Here is a 23718-nt window from a genome sequence, read left to right as displayed (position 1 = left end):
AGTCCTTCAGGCACCAAGAAAAGCTTTCACAGGTAGCCTTCGCTCTCCTTCAATGCTGAGGCACGAAGCCAAAGCAGCCGCTTTCTGTAAAGAGCAAGGGCTGGGTCCATGGAATTTACCTCTAAGCTTTGTGTAAAAGCCAGAATCCCAATGGGTAGATTAAATCTTTGAAATCGTTCTAGTTTATGATTCATAATAATAATAGCAGTCATGCTTAATCTAGTGTTACCACCATTATGATCAATACTATTAAAAAAAACTAAACTTGATGCAGACAATGGCTAAGTTAGGAGCTTTGTGACTGAGCTGCTATCATCATCACAGCACTATAATGCAGGTGCTACATAATACTTTCCGTTTGACAGATCAGAAAGTGTGAACAAGGTTAAGTTAAGCTCATGATCACACAGTCAGAATTTTGAACTCTGCTGTGTGCCTCTGAAGCACTGGCTTTCGCACCTGTACTGTATGACACGTGGGAATGAAAAGGAGCTGTGCCTCTGGGTGGTGGTGGTGGTGCGCATCCCTCACATGGGTTGGGAGACAGAGAAGGGATAAGGTAAGCAACTGACTCCACTGAACCATGTGTGGTTGGCTTCATTCTCAGTCCCTTGGTTCTTGCTTGCACCAGGTTTATGAGGCTGCATACTCCTTACCCTCTCTGCCTGTGCCTGCCCTCTGTCTGAGGCAGTGAATGAGCGAATGAATGAATAAATGAAACATTGGTGAGCCATGCAAGCCTATTCAGCAGACATATATTATGCACTTTCCATGCACTTGCACCAGCTCACCAAGTCGAGGTGGGGGCCGGGGCATATTTCTGAGTGTTCTGTTGAAGAAAGGTCAACTGCAGAGCTTAGAGCACTCAGGCTCTCAATCCACAGCAGAGCAGCGTGGGATCAGCTCTGCACCTCGCCCCTGGGTGTCCGTAAACTTGGCAAATGTATCCCCTTCCAAAAATGGTTTTGGTCTTTTAAGAAAAATGGTAATAAAACATTTTATTTATTTATTTATTTATTTATTTATTTATTTATTTATTTATTTTTATCGATTTTCATTTTTATTATTATTTCCATGATTATTAATGACATACTGTGAAATGTGTTTTAATTGGGTTAAAAAATATAGTAATCGCTATAGTTTGAAGCATAATGTTCCACAACACAATTGCTTAAATAGTTCTGAGCAGATCTATGAGGCCCACTGCCCATGGAAAGCATTCCACAGTGATTCTCCTAAGACCGTGGTTGGCAAACTGTGGCTCGTGAGCCACATGGGCTCTTTGGCCTCTTCCATAAAATACCCTGGCCTGGGCGAGTTTATTTTGAAGAAGTGGCATTAGAAGAAGTTTAAGTTTAAAAAATTTGGCTCTCAAAAGAAATTTCAATAGTTGTACTGTTAATATTTGGCTCTGTTGACTAATGAGTTTGCCGACCACTGTCCTAAGACGTTCTAGGGAGCTCTCTAGCTCTGTTCACTATCCTTTTTGTCTTATCACCTGGCTCAGTGAGTGAAAGAAGGAGGATTTTTTCTAGGTACCAACAAGGAGAAAGGGTGTACCTGACTTTGCCTTTCTGAAAGCTAGTAGTTCTGGTACATGCAATGTCTTCAGGTTTGAGAGGCATTGGCATTGCTGACATGGGGCTGCGTGCCTTGCTGAGATGGGGCTGCTGGCCTTGCAGACTGGAAGTTTAGGAATGGACCCAGAACAGGATTAACCTTTGAAGATGAGTTGAAGGCATGCGACTGCTGGTATATGGCCCAACAAAATAGAATTTCCTAGAATATTTATTAGAAACAGAGTTCTTATAAAAACCTGTTCCAATTTTCTGATACAAAATAGTATGTTGCTTCACCAAGTCAAAAGATTTTAATACATAGCTGGTGGAGGAAGTTACTCTGTGTGCACCTGTGTGTATGTTTCTGTATATTTTTAGGTGAGCATAGAAAATTGCATCCTCTGACTGAGCCCCCCTAGCTAACTAAAATCAACTAATACTGCTACATAAATTATAGTCAACATATCCTACATAATAAAAGGTTAATATGTTAAGTGCCTGGTTGTTAGTTGGCCATTCAATCAATCAAAGTATAATATGCTAATGATATGTTAAGGCTGCTCAACCGCTTGCTATGACGTGCACTGACAACCAGGGGATAGTCGACTGGTCGACCAGTTGCTATGATGTGCAGTGATCACCAGGGGGCAGACACTCTGACCGGTAGTTAGCTTGCTGCTGGGGTCCAGCAGATAGGGACTGAACGAGACAGGCTGGACATGCCCTGGAGCCCTCCTCCTGTCCCTCCCCAGCTGGCCAACCTCTTGCATCCGTCCTTGGCCCAGATCATGCAGCAGTGGGGTCCCTCGGCCTGGCCTCTTGCAATCCAGGACTCCTCAGAGGATGTTGGAGAGCTGATTTCAGACCAATCCTGCAGGCCAGGCCAAGGGACCCCACTGGTGCATGAATTCTAGTTTGAAAAGAATCAATGAGTTGGCAAGAAAGCAAGAAATCTTCTAAGGCCTAAACTAAGTGAAAATATTAACACAGGGAAGAAAATAAGAATACTGAGGTAGGCTTTTGACATAAGGACATTTCCCAAATCCAGATATCCTGAAGTTTTGGTTCTAATTTATTTGCAGGGTGGTGGCAAAAGACAGAAGATTAAAAAGTAGGGCTTCCCTAAGGCCACCAGCCTTTGTCACAGAAAGCTGGAATCCCAAGGGGTTAAATTCTTAGTATAAGAGTGAAATATACTTTTCACCACAGGCCACAATGACTTTCTACAATAGTATATAAGTTCCAAGAAATATAAGCTTACAAAAATCTCTCCCAAACAAACAAAACTATATATATATATATATATATATATATATATATATATATATATATATGAAAACAAAGTACCATGTGCAAGAGCCAGCAGAAATACCATATGAGACCAGCAAATATTTCAGATAATGCAAGTATCAGATACAAAGTTTAAAATACCTATGTTCAAAGATAGAAAAGGTAGGATTTAGATATGTGAGTAAGGAATAAGATACTATTAAACACAGGATGAAACATATTTGAGAACGAACTAAATACATATTAGAAATGAAAAATATAATTGTAGAAATTAAAATCTCAGTCAATGGATTTAATGGCAAAGTAAATACTACAGAGATATAGTTAATGAACCGAGAAGTGAAGCTAAATAAATTATTAGGAATGTAGCAAGAGACAAAGGAGGGTTAACAGTCATGGAGGATACAGTGAGAAAGTCTGACTACTGAGTTCTAGATTAAGAGTAGAGAAAGAGCGAACTAGGTTGAAGCAGTACTTGAAGGGACAATGGCTTAGGATTTTCCAGAATTATGAAATATTTATTAGAATATGTATTATTAGAGACCAATCATGAGATTCAGGAAGCCCAACAAATCCTAAGCAAAATAAATAAGTAAATCAACAGGTAAATACTTTATAGTAACATTATAAAACAGCAAAGCAGATCTTAAAAGCAGCTTGAAAGAAAATACAAGATTTCTTACAAAAGGAGGACTGAGAGTAGACTTCTTGACAGCAGCATTGGAAAGCAGGAAACAGTGAAATATAAGCAACAGTGAACTCAGAGGAAATAACTGCTGATCTAGAATTACACACAGAGCACAAGTGTCTTCCAAGAATGAGACCAGCAAACAAAGACATTTTCAAATAAAACCCCTAATAAAGTAAATCCTGTGGTAAGTGTTCCAGACCAAGAGAAGTGGATGCTGATGGACGGTTTAATGCAGGAAGGAGAAATGGTAACCAAAGAAAGTGTAAAGTGTGGTTAATTCTGTATAAAAAGTTTCAGTATGAAATAATAAAAATACTAATAATCTAAAATTTATTAAGATTAAAAAATTTCAAGATAGAATTACATTTTTCAATAACAATAGCATATAATTTAGAAGAAGAATAATCAAATTTGAGGTATTCTAAGGTCTTTGTGTTTTTAAGGGTAAAAATATTGATTGATTAATTAAAGATGGGCTTTGTTAAATTAGGGCATGCCAACATTTCAAGATTAATCATTAAATTAATAAAAATAAAGTATTTAAAGTCCAAACATTAAAAGATAAAATGTAGAATGGAAAAAACAATCCTCAATTCATCAGAAAGAAGAAGAAGAAAAAAAGACTGAGAAGATGAGACAAATAGAAATCACAAAATGAGATGGAAGAAATAAATACAACTATATCAGTATTTCTAGTACATTTAAATAAACTAACTGCTCTAGTTAAAAATAAAATGATCATTAGTCCAGATTTAAATATAAACCTAGGTATATGATATTTACAAGAGGCACATCTAAAACATAAGGGTTCAGAAAGGTTGAACTGAAGAGATAAAAAGAGGTATTAAAAATATTAACCAAAAAAATCTGATGTAACCATGTTAATATCAGAAAGAGCTATAAGGCAAATAATTACTACTAGAGAAAAGGGATCACTATATAAAGATGAGGTGTCAATTTTCAAGGAAGGTAACATTGTAACTATAAATATAGATTTTAAAATATATACAAGAAAAATCTCTCTATATAAAACCCTAATATGCAAATAGACCATACAATACAACAACTGAACAACCAGTCTCTATGATGTGCGCTGACCATCATGGGGTGTGTACAGAATGTGGTGGGCATCACCAGCAGGTGGCAGAGCATGAAACATGGTGGGCACTGTCCATAGCAGGATGGTGGAACAGGTGAGTGGGGGTGCCAGACCAAGGTGGGGCACTGGTTGCTGTCATCAGGGCGAGCCTCTGGTGTTTACTAAAAATTCTTTGCTCCTATGTGCCACAGTCTTGCTAGGTGCTCACACCCACTGCCTGCACTAGCCTTACTTGCTTCCACAGTCAGCACTGACGCCACTCATCGCACCATCTGCTGGTGCCTGACATCGGTCCTGATCACTTGGTGCCATTAGCAGGTGTGAATAGAGGCTGCTGACCCTGATCGCCCCTGAGGGCTTCTCCACTTCCCCCTGCTCCTGAGGGGCAATCAGGGCAGCAGCTGCTGCTTGTACCTGCTGCTGGTGCTGGCCCCAATCGCTCCATGCTGTCAGCAGATGTGAGCAGGGCCGGCATTGTCAGGGCTGCTGGCAGAGAGGGGACCAGGGGCTGAGGAGGGAGGGGCCTGATGGAGGTGTGGAGGATTGGCTGAGACTTGCCCCTGTGCCCACTGCAGCTTCACGGTTCCTTTCAAGGTGCATGAATTTGTGCACTGGGCCCCTAGTAGAACTATAAAAAGAAGCAGGTGTATCTTCCTACATAGTAAAATATCTCTTAGTAATTGATTGAACATGCAATTACCCCCACAAAATCAGTGAAAATATTTGATTAGAAGACTGTTCTGAACAGGGTGTCACCTTATCCTCTCTACCAGGAAGTAGACAGCAGTGGCACATCCCTGTGGGAGGGTAAAGTCAAGGCAAGAGGTGATGTGAAGGATGAGAAAGAACTGGGAATAGGTGGTCCCATTTTTTAACAATTGTGTGTCTCTGCTTTCTATAAAGTAATGAATGCATCATAGACATTAATATGAAAGTATCATGCTTCAACTACAATGTGATAAATAATTCTAACAGTCTCTGGGTTGTTCACTTATTATTGGTTACAGCCAGTGTATCTTAATTAAAAACTCAACACACACACATACAGGCATGTACACATAAGCTACTTCCTTGCCATTCAATAATCAAAGTTATCCAAAGTCAGCATCTTCAAAACATATTCCTAGAGATTATTTTTACTTCTCAACCTCCAGAGTCATGGAAAAGAAAAAAAAAATTTAAATGAAAATACTATAAAGACCTTTATATTTTATTTATTTTTTTTCAAGAAAGCTTGACAAAAGAGAGAACAAACGTTTTCACTTGTGCCCTCACCATTAAAGTCCTAAAATGAGATCTTTCTGGTTCCTTGAAGACTCCTGTTTGAAGATTTGATTTTCCTGAGAAACGGGAAACATTCTCATAAGGACGGGTCTCACATGAAACACAGCCTCTGGGGTTTTGGATTTTGTGTGTGGAGATCAGTTCAGGCAGTTTGGTTCCTGTGGGTTTCCTTCTCAGACCTGGCCTAGCTGCTGTGTGTTTACCTTCCGCCAGCACTCAAGGTGCCGTGAAGAGCAAGCAAAGGGAACATTCAGCTTTTCCAGTGCAGAGCCGAGTGCTCTTTACGGAAATGAATGCAAGCTACTTTGGGGAGTTTTCTGAGGTCAAAATCCCTCAGAATAAAACTTACAAAGTCATTGTTTTACTGCCTCACCACACATACATAATTTATGAATTTATATTGTAATTTTTCTTCCAGTTGGATCAGAGTTCTACGATTTCACAAAGTCCAGGCAGAAGCCAAATGGCACACACATCGCTGAGACTTTCCTCGCAATCGATAAGTTTGCTGTTGCTGTTAGTTGTGTGATTTTCCTGATTATCCTGTGAAAAGTTTTCCCCTTCATGAATGATGTTCAGAAATAAACAAATATTGTAAAAGGAGACCAGGGCAAGTTCCAGAGTGCGAATTCTTGGTGATCTTAAGTGATGATATATGAGGGAAAGAGAGAGAGAGAGAGAGAGAGAGAGAGAGAGAGAGAGAGAGAGAGAGAGAGAGAGAGAGAGAGAGAGAGAGAGAGAACAATTTGATTTGCTTCCAATAGGCTGACCCAGAAAGGAGAGGAGCAGAAAAACAGCTTTGCCTAAGCAAATGGCATCAAGTCAGACAAGAACAGTACTCAATGATATGCGATATCGAAGTCTCGTTTAAAATATTTATTGTCTGGACCCGAAAGACGTTTAAATGCCGGTAATAAAAAAGTCTCTTCTCATTCTGTTTTTCTATTGCCATTTTTTTCTTCTCATACACATTGGCAATGACTTCTATATCCTCCTTTGAGATACTGTCTTAAGATTTGGGATGAGATTCCTTTGCTGTGGTTGAATTATGATAGAATGGAAAGTTCATGTAGGTGAAATTGATGCTGAAAATCAACCTGACTTGGAAAGAGATGCTGATTTTCTAGGGCAATGTAGACAGTCCTTTTGCAACAAGGACTTATATTTTTCCTAGAATTCTTAAAAAATGTGAAAACAATCTTTATCAGAACATGGTCTTGTTTAAATTATAGCTAGTTTTGTCTGTCATCCTCAAAGTGTGGTGAGTTCTTTGATTATGTCCCCATCACCTACATTCGGTTCTTTTTAGTGTACAATAAATATTTGTGGAATGAATAATGAATGTTTTTTTTTTCTTCTTATCAAATAAGTTGGAGAGGGAAATGAAATAGATTTTTATTAATTCAAAAGTCTTGCCTGGGTCATTTGTGTTTGGGTGGACAATATTACTACTCACCAATATGTCCATTTTCATTCTCTGTGTGAGACACAGAGGGACACACACCACAGCCTTCGTGATAGTAGGCCCTGTCCTTGTGACCCTGCTTTGGCATGTGAGATATGAACAGTGTGCTGTGACCCCCATAGGTGAAGACAACAATAGCCACCTTTGCCACATTCTCTATGTCCCTGCCACTCTAACAGACGAAGCTCCAGTTCATGGCTACTCTGGCACCTGGGTATTGGAATGAGGGTGATGATTCTGTGTAGCTGACCCACAACCAATCCAAAATGGGCACTTGGCATGAACAAGAAAGAAACTTGTGTTGCTGTAAGCTATTTGGTTTCCTTTTGTTGTTGTTGTTGTTGTTTGCAGGTACTATATTGCCTAGCTTGGCCTGTCTAGGTGAGTACAGTACTGGAAAGGCTTCCAAAGAGATCACACAAACCCACATTCAAAAAACTTATTAGTTAGCCAGTAATACAGGGGTATTGTTGCAGCTTCTGTTTCATTCATTTACAGTCAACCTGACTTACTTTAAAAAAAAATAGCTTGGCCAGTCTTGTAGTAAGGAAATCCCCATGAAGTCTTTGACAATAATGACAAAAAACGAGCTTAAGTAATAACATTATTGTGTGCTGCAGATATCTTTCTGCCTTTCACATTTATGAAGGAAGGCCATTTGCACTCCAACAGGTTTCTTCTCATCTGGTTTTCTCTGCAATGTTTATGCCTGAGGTTTACTGCTAGCAGTAAAGAGTGTCCAAGTATGTTATGGGAATAGCCAAATTCCCAGTGCTTTAAAATGTATTCCACAGGCCACAGAGCCAGCTAAAAGCTGACTGATTATACAGCAAATACATCAAGCACAGTAGTTATGAAATAGCCCATTTCTTCAGCTCTCTCTCTCATAAGCGTGAACACCGCGTTTGGGAGTTGTGGTGCACATGTCTCAGACAGCTATGAGAAAAAATTACTGCAGATTTTCCATGACAAAGAAAAATGTTCTTTAAGCTGTTCAATACTTTAATAAAAGGTCAAGTGATACCTCTCATGAACACGTATTTTAAAAGGCATGGCTTAAAAAAATAAATAAATAAAAGGTATGGCTTGAGCAGTGTAGTAAGGCTTGTCTATTTGGACTTTCATAATCAACTTACCCAAACACCTAGTACATAGCTGAATGGAGGACAAATAAATGAATGGGAGTGCAGATGGACTATTTTATCTGACCAGTTAAGAGCTGACAACAAAGTTTCTGTTTCATTTGTTCAAGATATGGGCAAAAGTTCTGGCATAAGATGGGAGAATGAGCTTTTGGTATGGCCTATGTCGAAGATGCTACAGATGCTTTCAATTGCCTATTGGGTCAATGATGATTCATTGGTTAATATACTTCCACATATTCTTTATTGGTGTAGTCTATCTTAGATTACAAAATCAAATTCCTCTTTCCTGCCTGCTAATGTTTTATGAGGCTCTATAGTAGATACTATTCCTTGGAGGAGATGCAGTTTCTAACTAGTTTTATAAGCAATATTTTTTGCAGACAATAATTTTTGTCATTTATTTATTTATTTTTCATTATTATTATTTAACCCTCATCTGAAGATATTTTCCATTGATTTTTAGAGAGTGGAAGAGAGAGTGAAAGGCAGAGAGAAATAATGATGTGAAAACACATAAATTGGTTGCCTCCTGCATGAGCCCCGACAAGGGCCCAGGCTGGGGAGGAGCCTGCAACTGAGGTACATGCCCTTGACTGGACTTGAACCTGGGATACTCTTTCCACTGAGCCAAACCAGTGAAGTGGTGAAGGCAATTCTTGTCTGTTTGATGATGCTAGCACTGACAACATGCTATGATGTAGACTGCACATGGCAGTTAGTTTTACTAAGTGCTTTGTAACAGAAAAGAACATAAATACATTAGTTGATTGATTGACATACCTATAGAATGCATCAGTTTGGATTTAGTGGAAGTCTAGGAATTCTGAAAGAAATTTTCAAGTCTGAAGGGGAAAATAAACATATCAACATACCATAAAATAGGTATAAAATCAATATAGCCATATTTGGGGTCTTAAAGTATAACATTCTATTTTTATGATAGCCAGAGGTCAGCAAAGCTCTTGCTTAAATGTTTCTGAGGACAAAGGAGAGTTTAACACAGAGTTGCAAATGGTTTTGCTGGTAAATTACCCCCAAAATGATTTCAGACCCCCTATACCTAATAGAAGGTGTGCAAACATTTTCCCCATTTAAAATTCATGGCATGACTTGACTTCACTGTTGGAATCCAGATGATTCTCTGAATGTGTCCTAAGGCAGTGGTGTGGAATGAGCTTTCACATCTCCCTGGGAATTTTACAGCCAGCACAGCTCTTCCTCTTCGTTCTCCCTGTGATATCTAACCCAATGCAATTAAACACAGCCTTGCCCAAGCTGAAAGAGAGTCTGTGCTCCTCCTAGTTTCACTCATCTTCCATGTGCATGTAATAAGAGCTTCCCAAAGATGTAAAATTAGTCCCCTGTCCTTTGGGCGTGGACTGAAAATTCCACACGAGGAGCAAGCATTCCCCATCAGGCTTCCAACAGTGCATGCTACTGGATCAGATCTCTGCAACCTTCAAGCCCATGGAATAAACAGAATGTTCTGGAGATAAGCCATCATTTTATGTGTGTCTTATGATAAGTCCTCACTTGGGCCTCATCGACCACAAGTGTCCTAAATGGAAAGGAGCTTGTGTCAGGCAGCTCTCTGGCCTCCCACATGCTGCTCGTGTTGCCAGGAGAAGGGCAGAAACCAGGAACGGAGACTAAATCAGTTGGGTGGTTTGATTGTAATGTTTTGTATTTTCTTCCTGCTTTGAAAGCTCCATGTATTTTGCTGCTGTTATTACCAAGGGTTCATGGAAAATGAAACTGGGGTGTCTCAGTGGGGTTTTGCAGCAAATAGATAAAGCAAGTTCAGGCAAGATGGGGCAGTTCACAGTCTGAAGTGGATTGAGCAGTAGCCATTTGTTTGCTGGGGTGAATGGAGCATAATTTATTCAGGTGCAGCAGAGGCTGAAAGCCAATCTGGCCTTGACCCATTTATCTTGAGAAAACTAATTAAAGTGGAGAATCTGGTGTACTGTTGTTATTGAGGTTTTCCTTTTTTTTTTTTTCTCCTTGGGGCCAAGCAAAGACGGATGAGTGTGTGTGTGTGTGTGTGTGTGTGTGTGTGTGTGTCAAAGTGGAAGATGGGAAATATCAGTTTCACCTAAAGATGGTGGCTGAGGCTCCAGATAATAAAGCAGGTTCTTAAACACAGCCTGACATCCTTTTGAAATGCAAACTAGTGGCTTTAGCAGGATGCAGAATCCTTTGAGGTGACAATGAAATGCCATGGCAATTTAAAAGGAACAACAAGTTTCTTGAATCCTTACAACCAAGACTTCCTAACTCACACCAAAATGGCCCGAAGAGGCAAGGAGGAACATTTTTATGACCAGCACTTGACTCTGAAACTTGTATTAGTCATCAGGCAGGAAATTATGCCAGAATGTGAGTTGCTTTGTCCATTTGGTTCCAAAACAATAAAATAAAGTGCATATCTTGCTATTTTGCAAGTACTTAAATCTATTTGTAATACAATTCACAGTATATTTTCACCAATGGCATACCAATAAATCTCAGAAGTTGTATTGTGTTTTTGGAATAATCATATCCAATAATAGACACCTGATTTTTTTTTTTTTTTTTTGCCCTGGGGGGGGGGGGGGCTGTGCAGAGAGGGAGGCTAAAGAATATGTATGATGAAAGCAGAGAAGTCTAGCAGATTGGGTGTGGTGGGGAATAATATTATGCTTTACATTTATTCTCATATATTCAAGGAAAGCTACAAGGAGCATTATCACCATCAGAGAGGGAGGTTGAACTGGCTCAACTGCTGGAAAATCTGAAGTTGTCCAGAAAATGTGTTGGGAAGAGCAGGCACAGGCTATCTGAACTGGAGCTTCTCTAGTTTATCAATTGGGCCAAATTAATAGGATCCTGACTTGTCCCACTTATTATGTTATCTCCTCCCATTTCCGTTTTAGCACCAGCTGACCTTATGTTATCCCTTTTCCCTGTTCTTTTCTCAAGGTCTTTCCTTATAAAGTACTCCTGTTCCAGATTTAGCTCTTAACTTTCTCACCTCACCCAAAATGCCCGGGGCTCAGAGACCTAAAGTGATGAATGGCAATACCACTCAGGAAACAATTTCCCTTTAAGTGAATTTTAAAGGAGGAATTTTAGACAAGGTGTCACCATGGCCTGAATGTTAGGCCAGCTGACATCCAGCACCAGGACATCATAGGTGTACTGCATGAACAAATGTGTTTCCATCAGGTGAGAATCTCTTTCCTCTTGAGTCCATGATGCTACATAAGGTTCACATCTTTGTTGTAGGGTAGTACCCAGATGGAATGGTATTATGAAAAATCAGATTAGGTAACATAGCTGTCTGATTATTATGGTTAATTAGAGGCCCAATGCATGAAATTCATGCAAGAGTAGGCCTTCCTTCAACCTGGCTGTCGGCCCTGGCTTCCCTCTGGCACTTGGGACCCAGGCTGGCTTCCCTCCGGCCACCCGAAGGCACTCAGGACCTGGGCTTCACTCTGGCTCTGGCTTCATCCAATTACCCTTATTATTAGCATATTAATTAGCATATTACCCTTTCATTATTAGAGATATGTAAAGTCAGGTAAGAGAACCTCGACATTCTTATCCTTAGCCCCAATATAAATGCTTTGTAGTAAAAGATATCCAATGCTTCCTCCCTAAATCTAAGAGATTCAAATCACGATGAATAAATAAATAAATAAATAAATAAATAAAGCCAAAACCTGCTTGGCTCAATGGATAGAGTGTCGGCTTGGGGACTGAAAGGTCCCGGGTTCGGTTCCGGTCAGGGGCATGTGCCTTGGTTGCGGGCATATCCCCAATAGGGGGTGTGCAAGAGGCAGCTGATCGATGATTCTCTCTCATTGATGTTTCTAACTCTCTATCTCCCTTCCTCTCTGTACAAAATCAATAAAATATATTTAAAAAAAATAAATTCAAGTAAGGAAAAAAATAAAATAAACAACCCAGACCAAAACTATTTCTACGCCCCTAAACTCTCTATGTCCTAGTTAATGAAAAAATTAACTCCTTATGTGTGAGAGCTGAGGTTGATTTGCTTTTATTATTATTCACTCAGCATAAGAAGAAAAAGCCAATATACATGTACTGGGAAGAGTTAGTTTTTCAGGTAGACTACAAATAGTCTGAACATTCGGATAGAATTAAATCACCCATCAAATGAACCAGTCTTACACAAAGTTTAGACTGAAATCCTTACCCTTGGGAAAGAATTCCAAATGGTTGTTTACTGTAAATACCAAGAGAGGAGGCTAATAAACCCATTGGTCATGCTGTGTTCAATTGGTTTGCCAAACATTTTGGAAAAGGGAGATGGAGGTGGAATTTCTCAGGAACTCTCCAGAATGAGTGTACAAAGACAAATGGGAATGAGAGAAAGAAGAAGACCAAAGCTTACACTATGTTGCATTGTCCTCCACACAATCCTCTGGGAAGCAAGAGGAAAACAAGTTTAAAGGAAAAAGAAAGAGAGATTATTCTATACATAATAGCAAGCACAGGTACAATGCTTAGCTTTGTAGGCTGGCATTCTACCCACCAACCTTCACCCCTAACTCCCTCAGATTGAGCAGTAGAATATTTGGGAAATCTGCACAAACAGGACGATATGGAATACTTACTGGAGATTCATGCATCTAAAATCATCACCAACTTGATGAACTAACTTTCAAGTCTGTGGTGTTTTATTTATTTATTTTTTGGTGTGTGTGTTTTAGTCCACTTTTATAAACTATATTCCCCCAAGACATACAATTTAAAGTACTTGTGTGAGGCACCACTGTACGTTTTTGCTCTAATGAATCAGCTGAAGTAACAGACATTCCCTGTCCAGGAACCATACAGCATGTTGTGCTCTCACTTTCTGTACAACTAATTGTATGCTCAGATTCTAAAAATTGAAATAGTTTGTGTTGATTTACTTTTAAGTGCTCTGCCTCCACTGAAATGCTTTAAAAGTCACAGTTTTATAATCAAATTATTTAAGAGAATTCATGGAGGATAGAGTTAAGACAAACAGAAGAGATCCATCCTCTTCCTTCATGCAGATAATCGCCTCTGGTCTATTTAACTAACCTCATCACAACCTGCTGCCATAGAAGCACTGCCAGGTTGAGTGTTGGTGACAGGAAACACGTGATGGTGGGAGCAGGCCATTAACCAAATTAGTCGATGACATTAATATCTCCAACAAATCAGGGCTGCTGGCAGGAAGGACTGTGACATTCTCTGATGAGTCAGCTTTTCATCAGCAGCTGAATTTATACAAATATATTCATTTATTATTGGATAATAAAAATAACTTTTGGATAGTCTGACCTACTGACTACCTAAACTAATTATGCACATATAATTTTAGAGGAATGGAACATTTACCTCCAATAAACAGAAATAAATGGCAAAGTTTCTTACAGACAGAACAAGGTTCCTTATAAATGTAATAGAGGTTAAATGATGGGATTAATGTATTTTTTAAGAGAGAGTTTGGTTTGTTTTCAATTATTTTATATAAATTTTAGCAGTAGTTTATCCAGCTTGGGGTTAGTAGCTTTATTTCTAAAACCCCATCATTGTCAGTTCACATAAAAAATAGTTTTACAATAACTGACATAAGAAAAGCTATCTACAGAACCCCAAGTTAATAGGCCAGGTACTAATTTTACATGGGAGTAAGAGCAATTCTCTGAGAGCTCTCTACCTATTTTCCTTTGGTTAGAAGGGTGGGGTGGAGTAGTCTTTCAATGCTGCCCTTGGAAGCAGTGTCTCTGCTGAAACACTCAGAAAGACTAAAGGAAGTCTTTCCCAGTTATTCTCCTTTTCTGGGACACCTGCTTCTTATAAATATTCAAGAAACATCCTTTCAGGGGAAAATTACGACAGGAGTGGGTAACATGAGACTTGTTTATAAACGAGCTGTGCTGTATAGACCCGTTGGGAGAGTTCACCAATGCGTGTGTCTCCAGGAGGATTTTGTCTGTTGCACAGCCTGGGCTGGTTACTTCCTCACCCTTTCACTACTCAGAGCTCTGTATTACCCGCAAAGGGAAGAGCCTTGGGGGAGCCAAAGGCTGCAAAGGGAGAGCAAAGGGAGAGTCTGATGTGAGCTTCATTCTCGCTTGTGTTTTTCAAGAATAACCTTGCAGAGCTCCTTTTGATTGGAAAAGTCCCTTGCTCTTAGGGGCTGGGAAGGTAACTCCAGGTAGGCTTATGGCTGACTGCGAATGACAAATGGCTAATTCTTACAATTTAGGAAGGAATCAGAATTTAATTCAATAGGAAACTAATAAAACCTGCATTCTTCCTTTACAGGGCCTGAAGCCACCCCTATCAGGAAGTACTCCATGCTGTCACAGAACATTTTAGAATGAAATTGGCTTATTGACTTAAATTCCTATGCATTGAACCAGTTCTTATACACTGAGTCTGGTCCTTGTTTGTAATTAACCATTACTAATTCTCCTTAGAAAAACGTTGCTTAAAAATATTTTTGGAGGCACATAAAATAGAAGAGTTTAAATTAGGTTGCTACTTGCAAGTACTCTTCAAGACCTTTATATTTGGGGCATTTTGAAGATCCCCAATAAAGTTCCTGTATAAGAGTTCAAATTTCAATTTCCCTATCTACCAGATTTTAAACATCACGTGAAATTTTCAAAATGTTAATGCTTTACTTAGGTTATATTAAATTGCCTAAATATTGTTGTCTTTAGATAAAATAATTTTCTTGCTCTATTTCCCTAGAAGCTCTACTTCCTTTGATTCTATTTCAAAGGGGAAAAATAATTAGTAGTCATAGATACCATTACATTGTTCAAATTCACTGTAATTTTAACTAAGTGTGTAATGTAGCCAAATTGTTTTTAAATTTTATTTTATTGTGATAAGAACACTTAACATGAGATTTACTCTCATAACGAATTTTTAAGTGCATTATACAGTATTGTCATCCACAGGCATCACTTATTGATCTTCATTGTGTCCAAATTCTAATACAAGTGTTTATGAAAAAATCTGAAAAGCCTGAATTGGTCTAATGATTAAGCTGCAGCCAACTAAAATGGAAATAAAAAGGGAGAGAGAAAGAGAGAGAACCCATACTCACCATTTCTGCTTCTTGTTAAAAGGATCTAGACATACAAAGGAATTTGTAAAGTAAAACCCCAAATAATGGAATCTTATGAAACCATCGTTTCTTGAAAACTATTAGCTAGTTATTTAGAGAAATCTAATTGGTTGTTTAAAAGAAAAAAAAAAAAAAAGACTAATTTTAAACTTATCCTGAAACTGTGAATAGAGAATTAACATAATCAAGGTAAAGTAGAAGTTTGTAGCAATTACCCAGATGATTCTTTTTCAAAACCTACATGAACGAGGAAGGCTTATTGCTAATAAACTGTAATAAATTTACAATATAATTTAGTAGTTAACAATTCCATTTACTCCTTGTCATTGGCATTTTGTGGATAGGCCTTTATATTGTAAGTACATTTGATTTTTATAGAAACAATTGCTAATATGTACTTATTTTGAGGCCAAACTCAACCAATTTATGAGTTCTACCCTGCAGAAGAATATTAAATAATAATATTATTTAATAATAATAAAAATAATGATAAATTAATTTATTACAGTGACTAATACAAATATTTTTTTGTAACTAGAAATTGAAATCTGAGTTAACATGCCATAATCAGATGTGGTTCAAGTGTTTTATGGCCTTAAGGCTCTCATTCGCTAATTTTACATCAAGATAATTGGCAAAACAACATTAATAGCACCTACAATTACAGGTATATAAATTGTTTATATTACTATAAATACTATAAGTTTCACTGAAAATTATCAGGCATTATTATGTCTCTTAAATTATGAGATTTTCATTTCTTGTCACAAGATTTGATGCTTAAAACATTCAAGTTGTGTCTACTACATTTATGGTTGTACAGTATTCTCTACGTAAATTGCTTTGTTGCTAGAGACCATTTGACACACATTTAAATGGAACAAAGGGTGACTATTTCCAAGAATTTCAACTTTTAAAAGATACACACACACAAATGGCATTTCATTCACCTTGATTTGGGGGTCTCTTGGCAAGAAAACTTTACATATAAGGAGAATTCATAATCAAGTCCCACTACCATAATTGAATAAATAACTAAAGCAAATGAATGAGAAGTGTGCTATTGTATAATTATATTGCCGGGAGACAGAGTAACTGTCTTCAAATTAATATTTCAGAAGAAATATGAAGTTGAAAATCTGGCCTTTGCAGGAGTGGATTAATGGTGATAAGACTTCTTAAATAATCTAATTCTTGACCTAAAAGGAAGATCTCATTACTTTTCAATATTCTAATTAAGACTAGGAGCAGATATCAGAATGAGATGACTTTCACAACCAACTTTTCCCCGTCACGTCTTCTGAAGAATAACCCTGGTAACAGACAGCGGCCACAAGGCCATTTATTCGCGAGAACTCACCAGCCGGTCTAAGCTTGTGCCTGCTGCGGTTGTCGGTCTTTCCTCAGGATTGTAAGGCCTGAACCGTGTATTAAAATTTTCAGGCGCTGAGCGGGCAGACCTGAGGGCTGGAGCAGGCTTGGGTTGGCCACATCCCTGAAAGACCTGGAAGAAACATGGAGAATTTAACCCAGTTGCACAATTCATTTCTTCTAAGATCATGATATGGAAGCATGCAAAGGGACATTTTTTCATAGGACTTTTACTTTCAATAAACTCTGATTTTGAAATTTAGTCAAATTTCCAACCACTTACACTATATAACAGAAAGAATTACCTAGACAGATACAGAGTGACTGATGCTCAGACTCTTATTTTTAACATAATAAAACAACCCTCGTTATTCACAAATTCCATATTTGTGAATTTGCCTACTCACTAAGATTAATTTGTCAGCCTCAAATCCATACCCATGCACTTTTGCAGACATAAGCAGGATGACAACATTGAGAGTTGCCCTCCATCATGTTCTCAGCTGCGTTCAAACACAGAGGTGCTCTGCCTTCGACTTGGTTATCAGATCTACTGTTGCTGTGTTCAAGTAGCCCTTATTCTACTGAATAATGGCCCCAGAGTGCAAAAGCAGCGATTTGAATATGGCAATTCAGATGTGCTAAAAGAGAATCAATAAAATGCTTTCTTTAAGTGAAAAGGTAGGTATGCATAGGAAAAAAACAATATACATTGGATTTGGTACTTTTCAGGCATTCAATGGAGGTGTTGTAACATATCCCCCGTGGATAAGAGGGAAGTACTGTGTTAAAAGTAAGAAATGTAATAGTTACTTCATACAATGCTTGCAGGATTAAAGGAATCATGTCCCAGACATTTTTATACACTTGAATTTGGCATTTGATAAACATCCATTTGGAATTCTTATTATCATGACAACTGTATTTCATCTATAAGATAAAAGAACTACAGTGATTCCACCTTGAATAATGAGAACCTTATTCTTTGGAAACACCCTCTTGAGCAATGGTGTGGAAATAGGACAAGCAAAGTTAGTGAAATCCACATAATGATAGTTTCTTCAAATTTTGCTGTTGACAGCTGCTCATGTCACAATTGGGGTTGCCATGGGAAATTAAACATATAATTGTAATGACCTTAGGGATGGTGCTGGCAGATCTTCTCTACAGTGATTTCACTCCGGGTGGTGGGAGATAACTACTTTGCTGTTTTTAGAAACTTCCCACTCTCTGCTGGTTGAGAGATAATGCCTTTACCAGAATTCCAGGAAATACAGTAACATTTTCAGGAAATTTTGATGAAGTCTAATTTTATGTTTCTCCCATTTCTACATAGGAGATGATTCTATTCCTAGATATGTATATTTTCTCCCCAGTAAACTTTTTTTGGGACTATTGACATCAGCTCATTCTTAAGTTACATGTGTGAGTTTAGAACACATTCCTTCTGGTTTTGTAATTTGATTCTGTGTTGTTTAGCTTTAAAGTCAGCATTTTTTTCATCAGGCATATTATGGGATTTCACTGAAGTACACAGAGAGCTCTTGAGTGCTATTCCCAGTGACAAATTCTACCTTGAGACAATTCATTTGGTTTTACCACTACAGGTCATTTCTCTTGTGTCGTATTCAAAAGTTCTCCTTGAGCTCAGCATTCCATAGAGCCGAACGCTTTGTCTTGGCATTCCTGGAGATTGGTCTTAACACACTATTGATTATTCTTCTCTTGCACAATTTCGGAGGTTGATGGTGTAAACCAGCACTATAAAGATAGCAGGCCCCTTTCTCCCTAGTGCCTCAATCACTTCCCAGCGGCAAGGTCACTGCTGAGGGAGGGCATTAACATTTCCAAAGCTCCAGGTTTCTGTGGAGTGTGCTATCATGGATAATTTTGAATATGACAGCTGGCTTTTTAAAAAAGTATAAAGCCCTGAGGCAAAACAATACTGATGGTCTTGCCGAGATTTCTTGAAGCCAGACACTGAAAGAATGAATGAACCTTAATTCGCCCTTTGGGAAAAATATGGCTCACTGTTTAAGTTAGATCACTGGTACAAGACATGCCTTGAAAGAATATGAGTGATTTAGGAGATATTTCATCATAACAGAAAATCTTACCACTTGTGTGGGAGGGGGGTGGTAGGTATCCTATCTAATAAAAGAGTAATATTCAGATTGACCATCACTCCAACACACAAGATGGCTGCCCCCATGTGGACAAAGATCCTGTCCCCTGTGGACACAAGATGACCAGCAGGGGAGGGCAATTAGGAAGAACCAGGCCTGCAAGGGAGGGCAGTTGGGGGCGATCAAGCCTGCAGAGGAAGGCAGTTAGGGATGACCAAGATGGCAGAACAGGGAAGTTGGGGGCGACCAGGCCTGCAGGGAAGGGCAATTGGGAGGAACACAAGCCTGTAGGAGAGAGCAGTTGAGAGGGATCCAGGCTGTAGGGAAGGGCAGGTAGGGGTGACCAGGCCTGCAGGGGAGAGCAGTTCGGTGCAAACAGGCTGGCAGGGGAGTGGTTAGGGGGTGATCAGGCAGGCAGGCAGGCAAAAGTGGTTAGGGGCAATCAGGAAGGCAGGCAAGTGAGCAGTTGGGAGCCAGCAGTCCTGGATTGTGAGAGGAATCCCAGATTGGAGAGGGTGCAGATTGGGCTGAGGGACACCCTCCCTTCCCGTGCACAAATTTCGTGCAACAAGTCTTTAGTTAATTATAACAGAATATAGGTTGCTTAATATTGCCCAGCAGCTTTCCATCATTTGTATCAGGTTTGTATAGTAATGATGGCTTGAGAGAAGAAATTGCCAGATCTATGATCCAAACCGAAGAAAACACTGACTCATAATTATGGAGACCTACATAAAAATCTGGCACCATATGTCAAAGATGAATCCAGAAGGTCCTTCAACACAGTCTATTATACCCTCAGAAAAAGGGACTTGTCAGAAGAAAAGACATTTTAGTGTGAAAATGCAAAGTTGGAGAATCAAGAACTGTTTTTCAGAATTTCACAAAACCGAAAGGGAATAGTGGCAGAGGAGACCAGGGCATCAACTTTCCCTGTGCTCACTTGGGCATAATTAAAAGCATGTATGATTCTCATGTGGAGAATATATGTTATTATTAAACATTTTTTTTTATTGACTTCAGAGAGGAAGGGAGAAGGAACGGGAGAGGGAGAGAGAGAAACATTGATGATGAGAAAGCATCATTGATTGCCTGCCGCCTGCATGCCCCACACTGGGGATCTAGCCCACAACCCATGCATGTGCCCTGACAGGGAATCGAACTGTGACCTCCTGGTTCATAGGTCGACAATGCTGACCAAGCATAAAAAATATTTCTTAAACAACACATATCTGTCGTACAACCTAGATGACTTAGAAAGTGACAATAATTTCATTTTTCATACATGCAATCTATTGGCTAGACAAAGTATTATTAAAGCACTGAGTTCTCGTGGTGAGTGGTCAAAGGGATTCTTGTGTAGAACATTGGGACTGTCTCAAACTCTTTTCTGATCTTGCTACAGCAGCTGTGCAAAAAGACAACATTCTGTGGCTCTTGAGGCCCAGGGCTGCATTACTCTCAAAGACCAATGAGCCTTTTTCCTGGTGGTCTGGGTACCCCAATGTTTCCTACTTGGAGTAAGGGAAGAAATTGAAGGGGAGTTATGTGGGGGAAGGGACCTTAGGTTAAATGAGTGTAGGTAGATCAAGATTCTCTGCATAGGGGTCAGGGCTGAAGATGCAGTTCTGGATCATGAGCCTAAAGATGGTATTGAAAGGTCTGAAACTGATCCAAGGGTAAGTATGTAGCTAGGTAGCAGATGGAGCTGAGGACAGCTCTTGGCCATGCCAACATCAGAGGACCCTCTTTGAGCCTTAGTTGACTGCTTTGTCAAACGGAAATAAGAATATTATTTATCATGAAGATAGGCTCTGATAATAAAAATGCAACACACAAGGCAGGAAAACAGAAAAGCCAATGTCTTGGGTAGGTGCTTGATAATAATGAGATAATTATGTCATTCCACGGTTTGTTTTTTCTAGAAGCTTTGAGTTCTGAATAAGATTTGAAGGGGGGGAAAACTCATGTGAGCTGATGTTTCTTAAATATTTTCCACACAATACTATTTCCAGGAGCTGACAGCAATTATGTAAACAATAGAGTCTGTGGGTCAGAGTTGAATGAGGTATTTTAGCGGGCTTCATTATGCTAACATGTGCACTGAGTGTTTCCCAACATTATTTGGCCTAGGAGTTTCTCACATGATGGAGACATACCCGGGGACACACTGAGTCTTGTTTCAACTGGCCTAGAGAAGAAGTGATTTGGATGTAATCGCATTTACTCAGAGGTTTTTGTGAGCCATTCCACCAGCCACTACCTTTAAGTTGAGAGAAGAAATATTATTTTAAGACACTCAAGGTCTTCTCTTCGCAGCTGAAGTTTCTAGAGAATACAGCTTTAGGCTAAGCCACCTCATTGTGGAACAAATCATTAGCTCCACTCCTTGAAGAAATGGAATCAGTATTACCTCCTGCCTGCCTCCCTCCAAGGGGTATTGAAAGGATAATTAGGTAATTTGGGAAAGTATTTGGAAGTCTCAATGCAGACAGATGCTACAGATATACAAAGGAATTATCCTTCCCCCATAGCTGACTTGCAAAACCTGTGGATTTCCAGAAGGTATCTGGCACATGAATCCTCTCTCTTAAGAGGATTACTAAGATGATGTCTCAGAAGTCTGTTGGCATTTGGAGATTAAAGAAGCTGACATAAAAGATAGAAAAGTGCTGAAAGAAGAAACCTTTAGAAGGGACAAGAAAGAGAGGGAGGTGTGCTGATCACAGGTTTGAATGCTGTGTCTTAGGTTTTTAAATACAAGCACTTTTCCTTAAAGAACGTTGCAGCATCTTAACATGTTTCCCTTAAAATAAACTAATATGATGTGTCCTTTTTCAGAGGCACCCACAGCGTTATACCTATAACTCTGTGTTCTTTTAGCTTCTCAGGCTGATTATACAATACATCCACAAAGCCATTGCTGGCAATCTGAGAAGCAGTGTTTGCAGATCAATCCTGTCTCAGCTCCTATGCTTTTAAAATTGTCTGTCTTCTACTCAGTGAGCTATTATTATGGTGGGAAAGTTGTCGCTAGCCCCATAAATTGTTTTGAAATTTGCAAACAACTCTAACGTTTTATATGAACATAGCTGGCAGTTAATGCTACCTAGATTTAATTGGAATTGATGTTTTGAGAGTAAGGATTTTTTATTTACTGATTAGATTCTAATTTGTATTACAGTGTTAATGAATGAACTATTTGTTAGGTGACCAGTTGGGGAATTCAAATCTATTGGGTTTGTTCCCAGGGAAACAGAAGCTTTCCTGTCTGCATTGGCTCCACACATATTTTCATGAGAGACAGTTGTGGTATAATAGAAAGGTCCTGAATGACAGTTTAAAAGCTTGGAGTCCTAACTTTGGTCTTTTTCCTGACATCTGTGCGACCTTGGGGATCACATGCTCTCCCCAATTCTCAAGGCTGATGTGATAAAATGACAAGGTGCTTAAAATTACACTGAAAGTTATGAATATGTATTGTCATCTGAAGTAATCTGTAATTAAATAGGACAATAACAGATAACAAATCAAATATATGGATTTTTCAGAGTGATGCATGCATAATTTAAGCTTCATGAAGAATAGTATCTTACGCATTTTGCTCATTACTGTATCCCAGAACCTGTAAGAGATCGCACCACACAACATGTGTTTGAAAAATAAATTGGGAATAAAAATCTTTGAATAAATAAATTTTATAATTTCTCCCTTTTGCAGACATTTATTGAAGGCAATTAGAAGGTGGATTTCTGTAAAGAGAAAGAAGATTGGAAAGAGCCGGAAGCCAATTCCAACATGTCAGCAGTGCAGAATCATCTGGGATGGCTGAAAGGCATTTCCCCAAACCTGAAAGGGATGCTTGCTTGCTGCCAGACAGCTCAGGGCATCTTAATCTATTGCCTCCTACTGGCCAAACACCTGAAGAGCTATAGGCAAATTCTTCCAATCTGGCAATGGATTTGTGTAGGAAACCCTGCCCTTTGATGTGCATATCTCCACCTTGCCTTAGGACAAATTATGTTAATAAAAAGCAAGGGGTCCTAAGACAAGGAGAACTTGATCTTTTCAGCCAAGCTCCTCTGATTCCTATAAGGTTTTTCAAAATTATGTTTCATCTCTGGACTCTTATTTAAATTACATACAGCCCCTTCTCCAGATTGCTGAACCCTTCTAGATGCTGGATCAAGACCACTAGCATTAGGAAAGGAAAGAGAATTCACTGACTGAGCATTGGGATAGGGCAGGCACTTGCCATGCTGTATGTTCTATACACTTGTCTCAAAGAATCAATTACCTCTTCAAAATCAAAGTTTAACATTTCTGCCTTCAGAAGACACAATAAATCTTATGCATAAAAAATCTTTTGATATTTCCCTTACTCCATTTCTGTGTCAACTTAAAGCAAAACCAAATCAGTAACTTTAACCTGATATCTATAACCAAAGAAAAATCTTATTTCTTTTTTTTGTCATGCAGAATATTTTATTTAACTTACTGGTGGCCTAGCACATGATATTGCATGCAGTAGACTGCCCACCACTTCCACATGTGTTTCTATG

At 38.9% G+C, this 23718-nt stretch overlaps 1 protein-coding gene across 1 annotated transcript in view; it reads right to left on the bottom strand.

Annotated features, from left to right (window-relative positions):
* GPC6 (glypican 6) overlaps positions 1-23718 on the bottom strand; it is a 1066799-nt gene that overhangs the window by 79956 nt on the left and 963125 nt on the right. Inside the window, exon 6 of the mRNA XM_036458148.2 lies at positions 17020-17163. Coding sequence (XP_036314041.1) covers positions 17020-17163 — 144 coding nt within the window. The remainder of the gene's footprint in view (positions 1-17019; positions 17164-23718) is intronic.

The sequence above is a fragment of the Pipistrellus kuhlii genome, unplaced genomic scaffold (genome assembly GCF_014108245.1).
Source record: "Pipistrellus kuhlii isolate mPipKuh1 unplaced genomic scaffold, mPipKuh1.p scaffold_m20_p_3, whole genome shotgun sequence".
Lineage (NCBI taxonomy): Eukaryota > Metazoa > Chordata > Mammalia > Chiroptera > Vespertilionidae > Pipistrellus > Pipistrellus kuhlii.
This window is presented reverse-complemented; position numbering and strand designations above follow the sequence as displayed.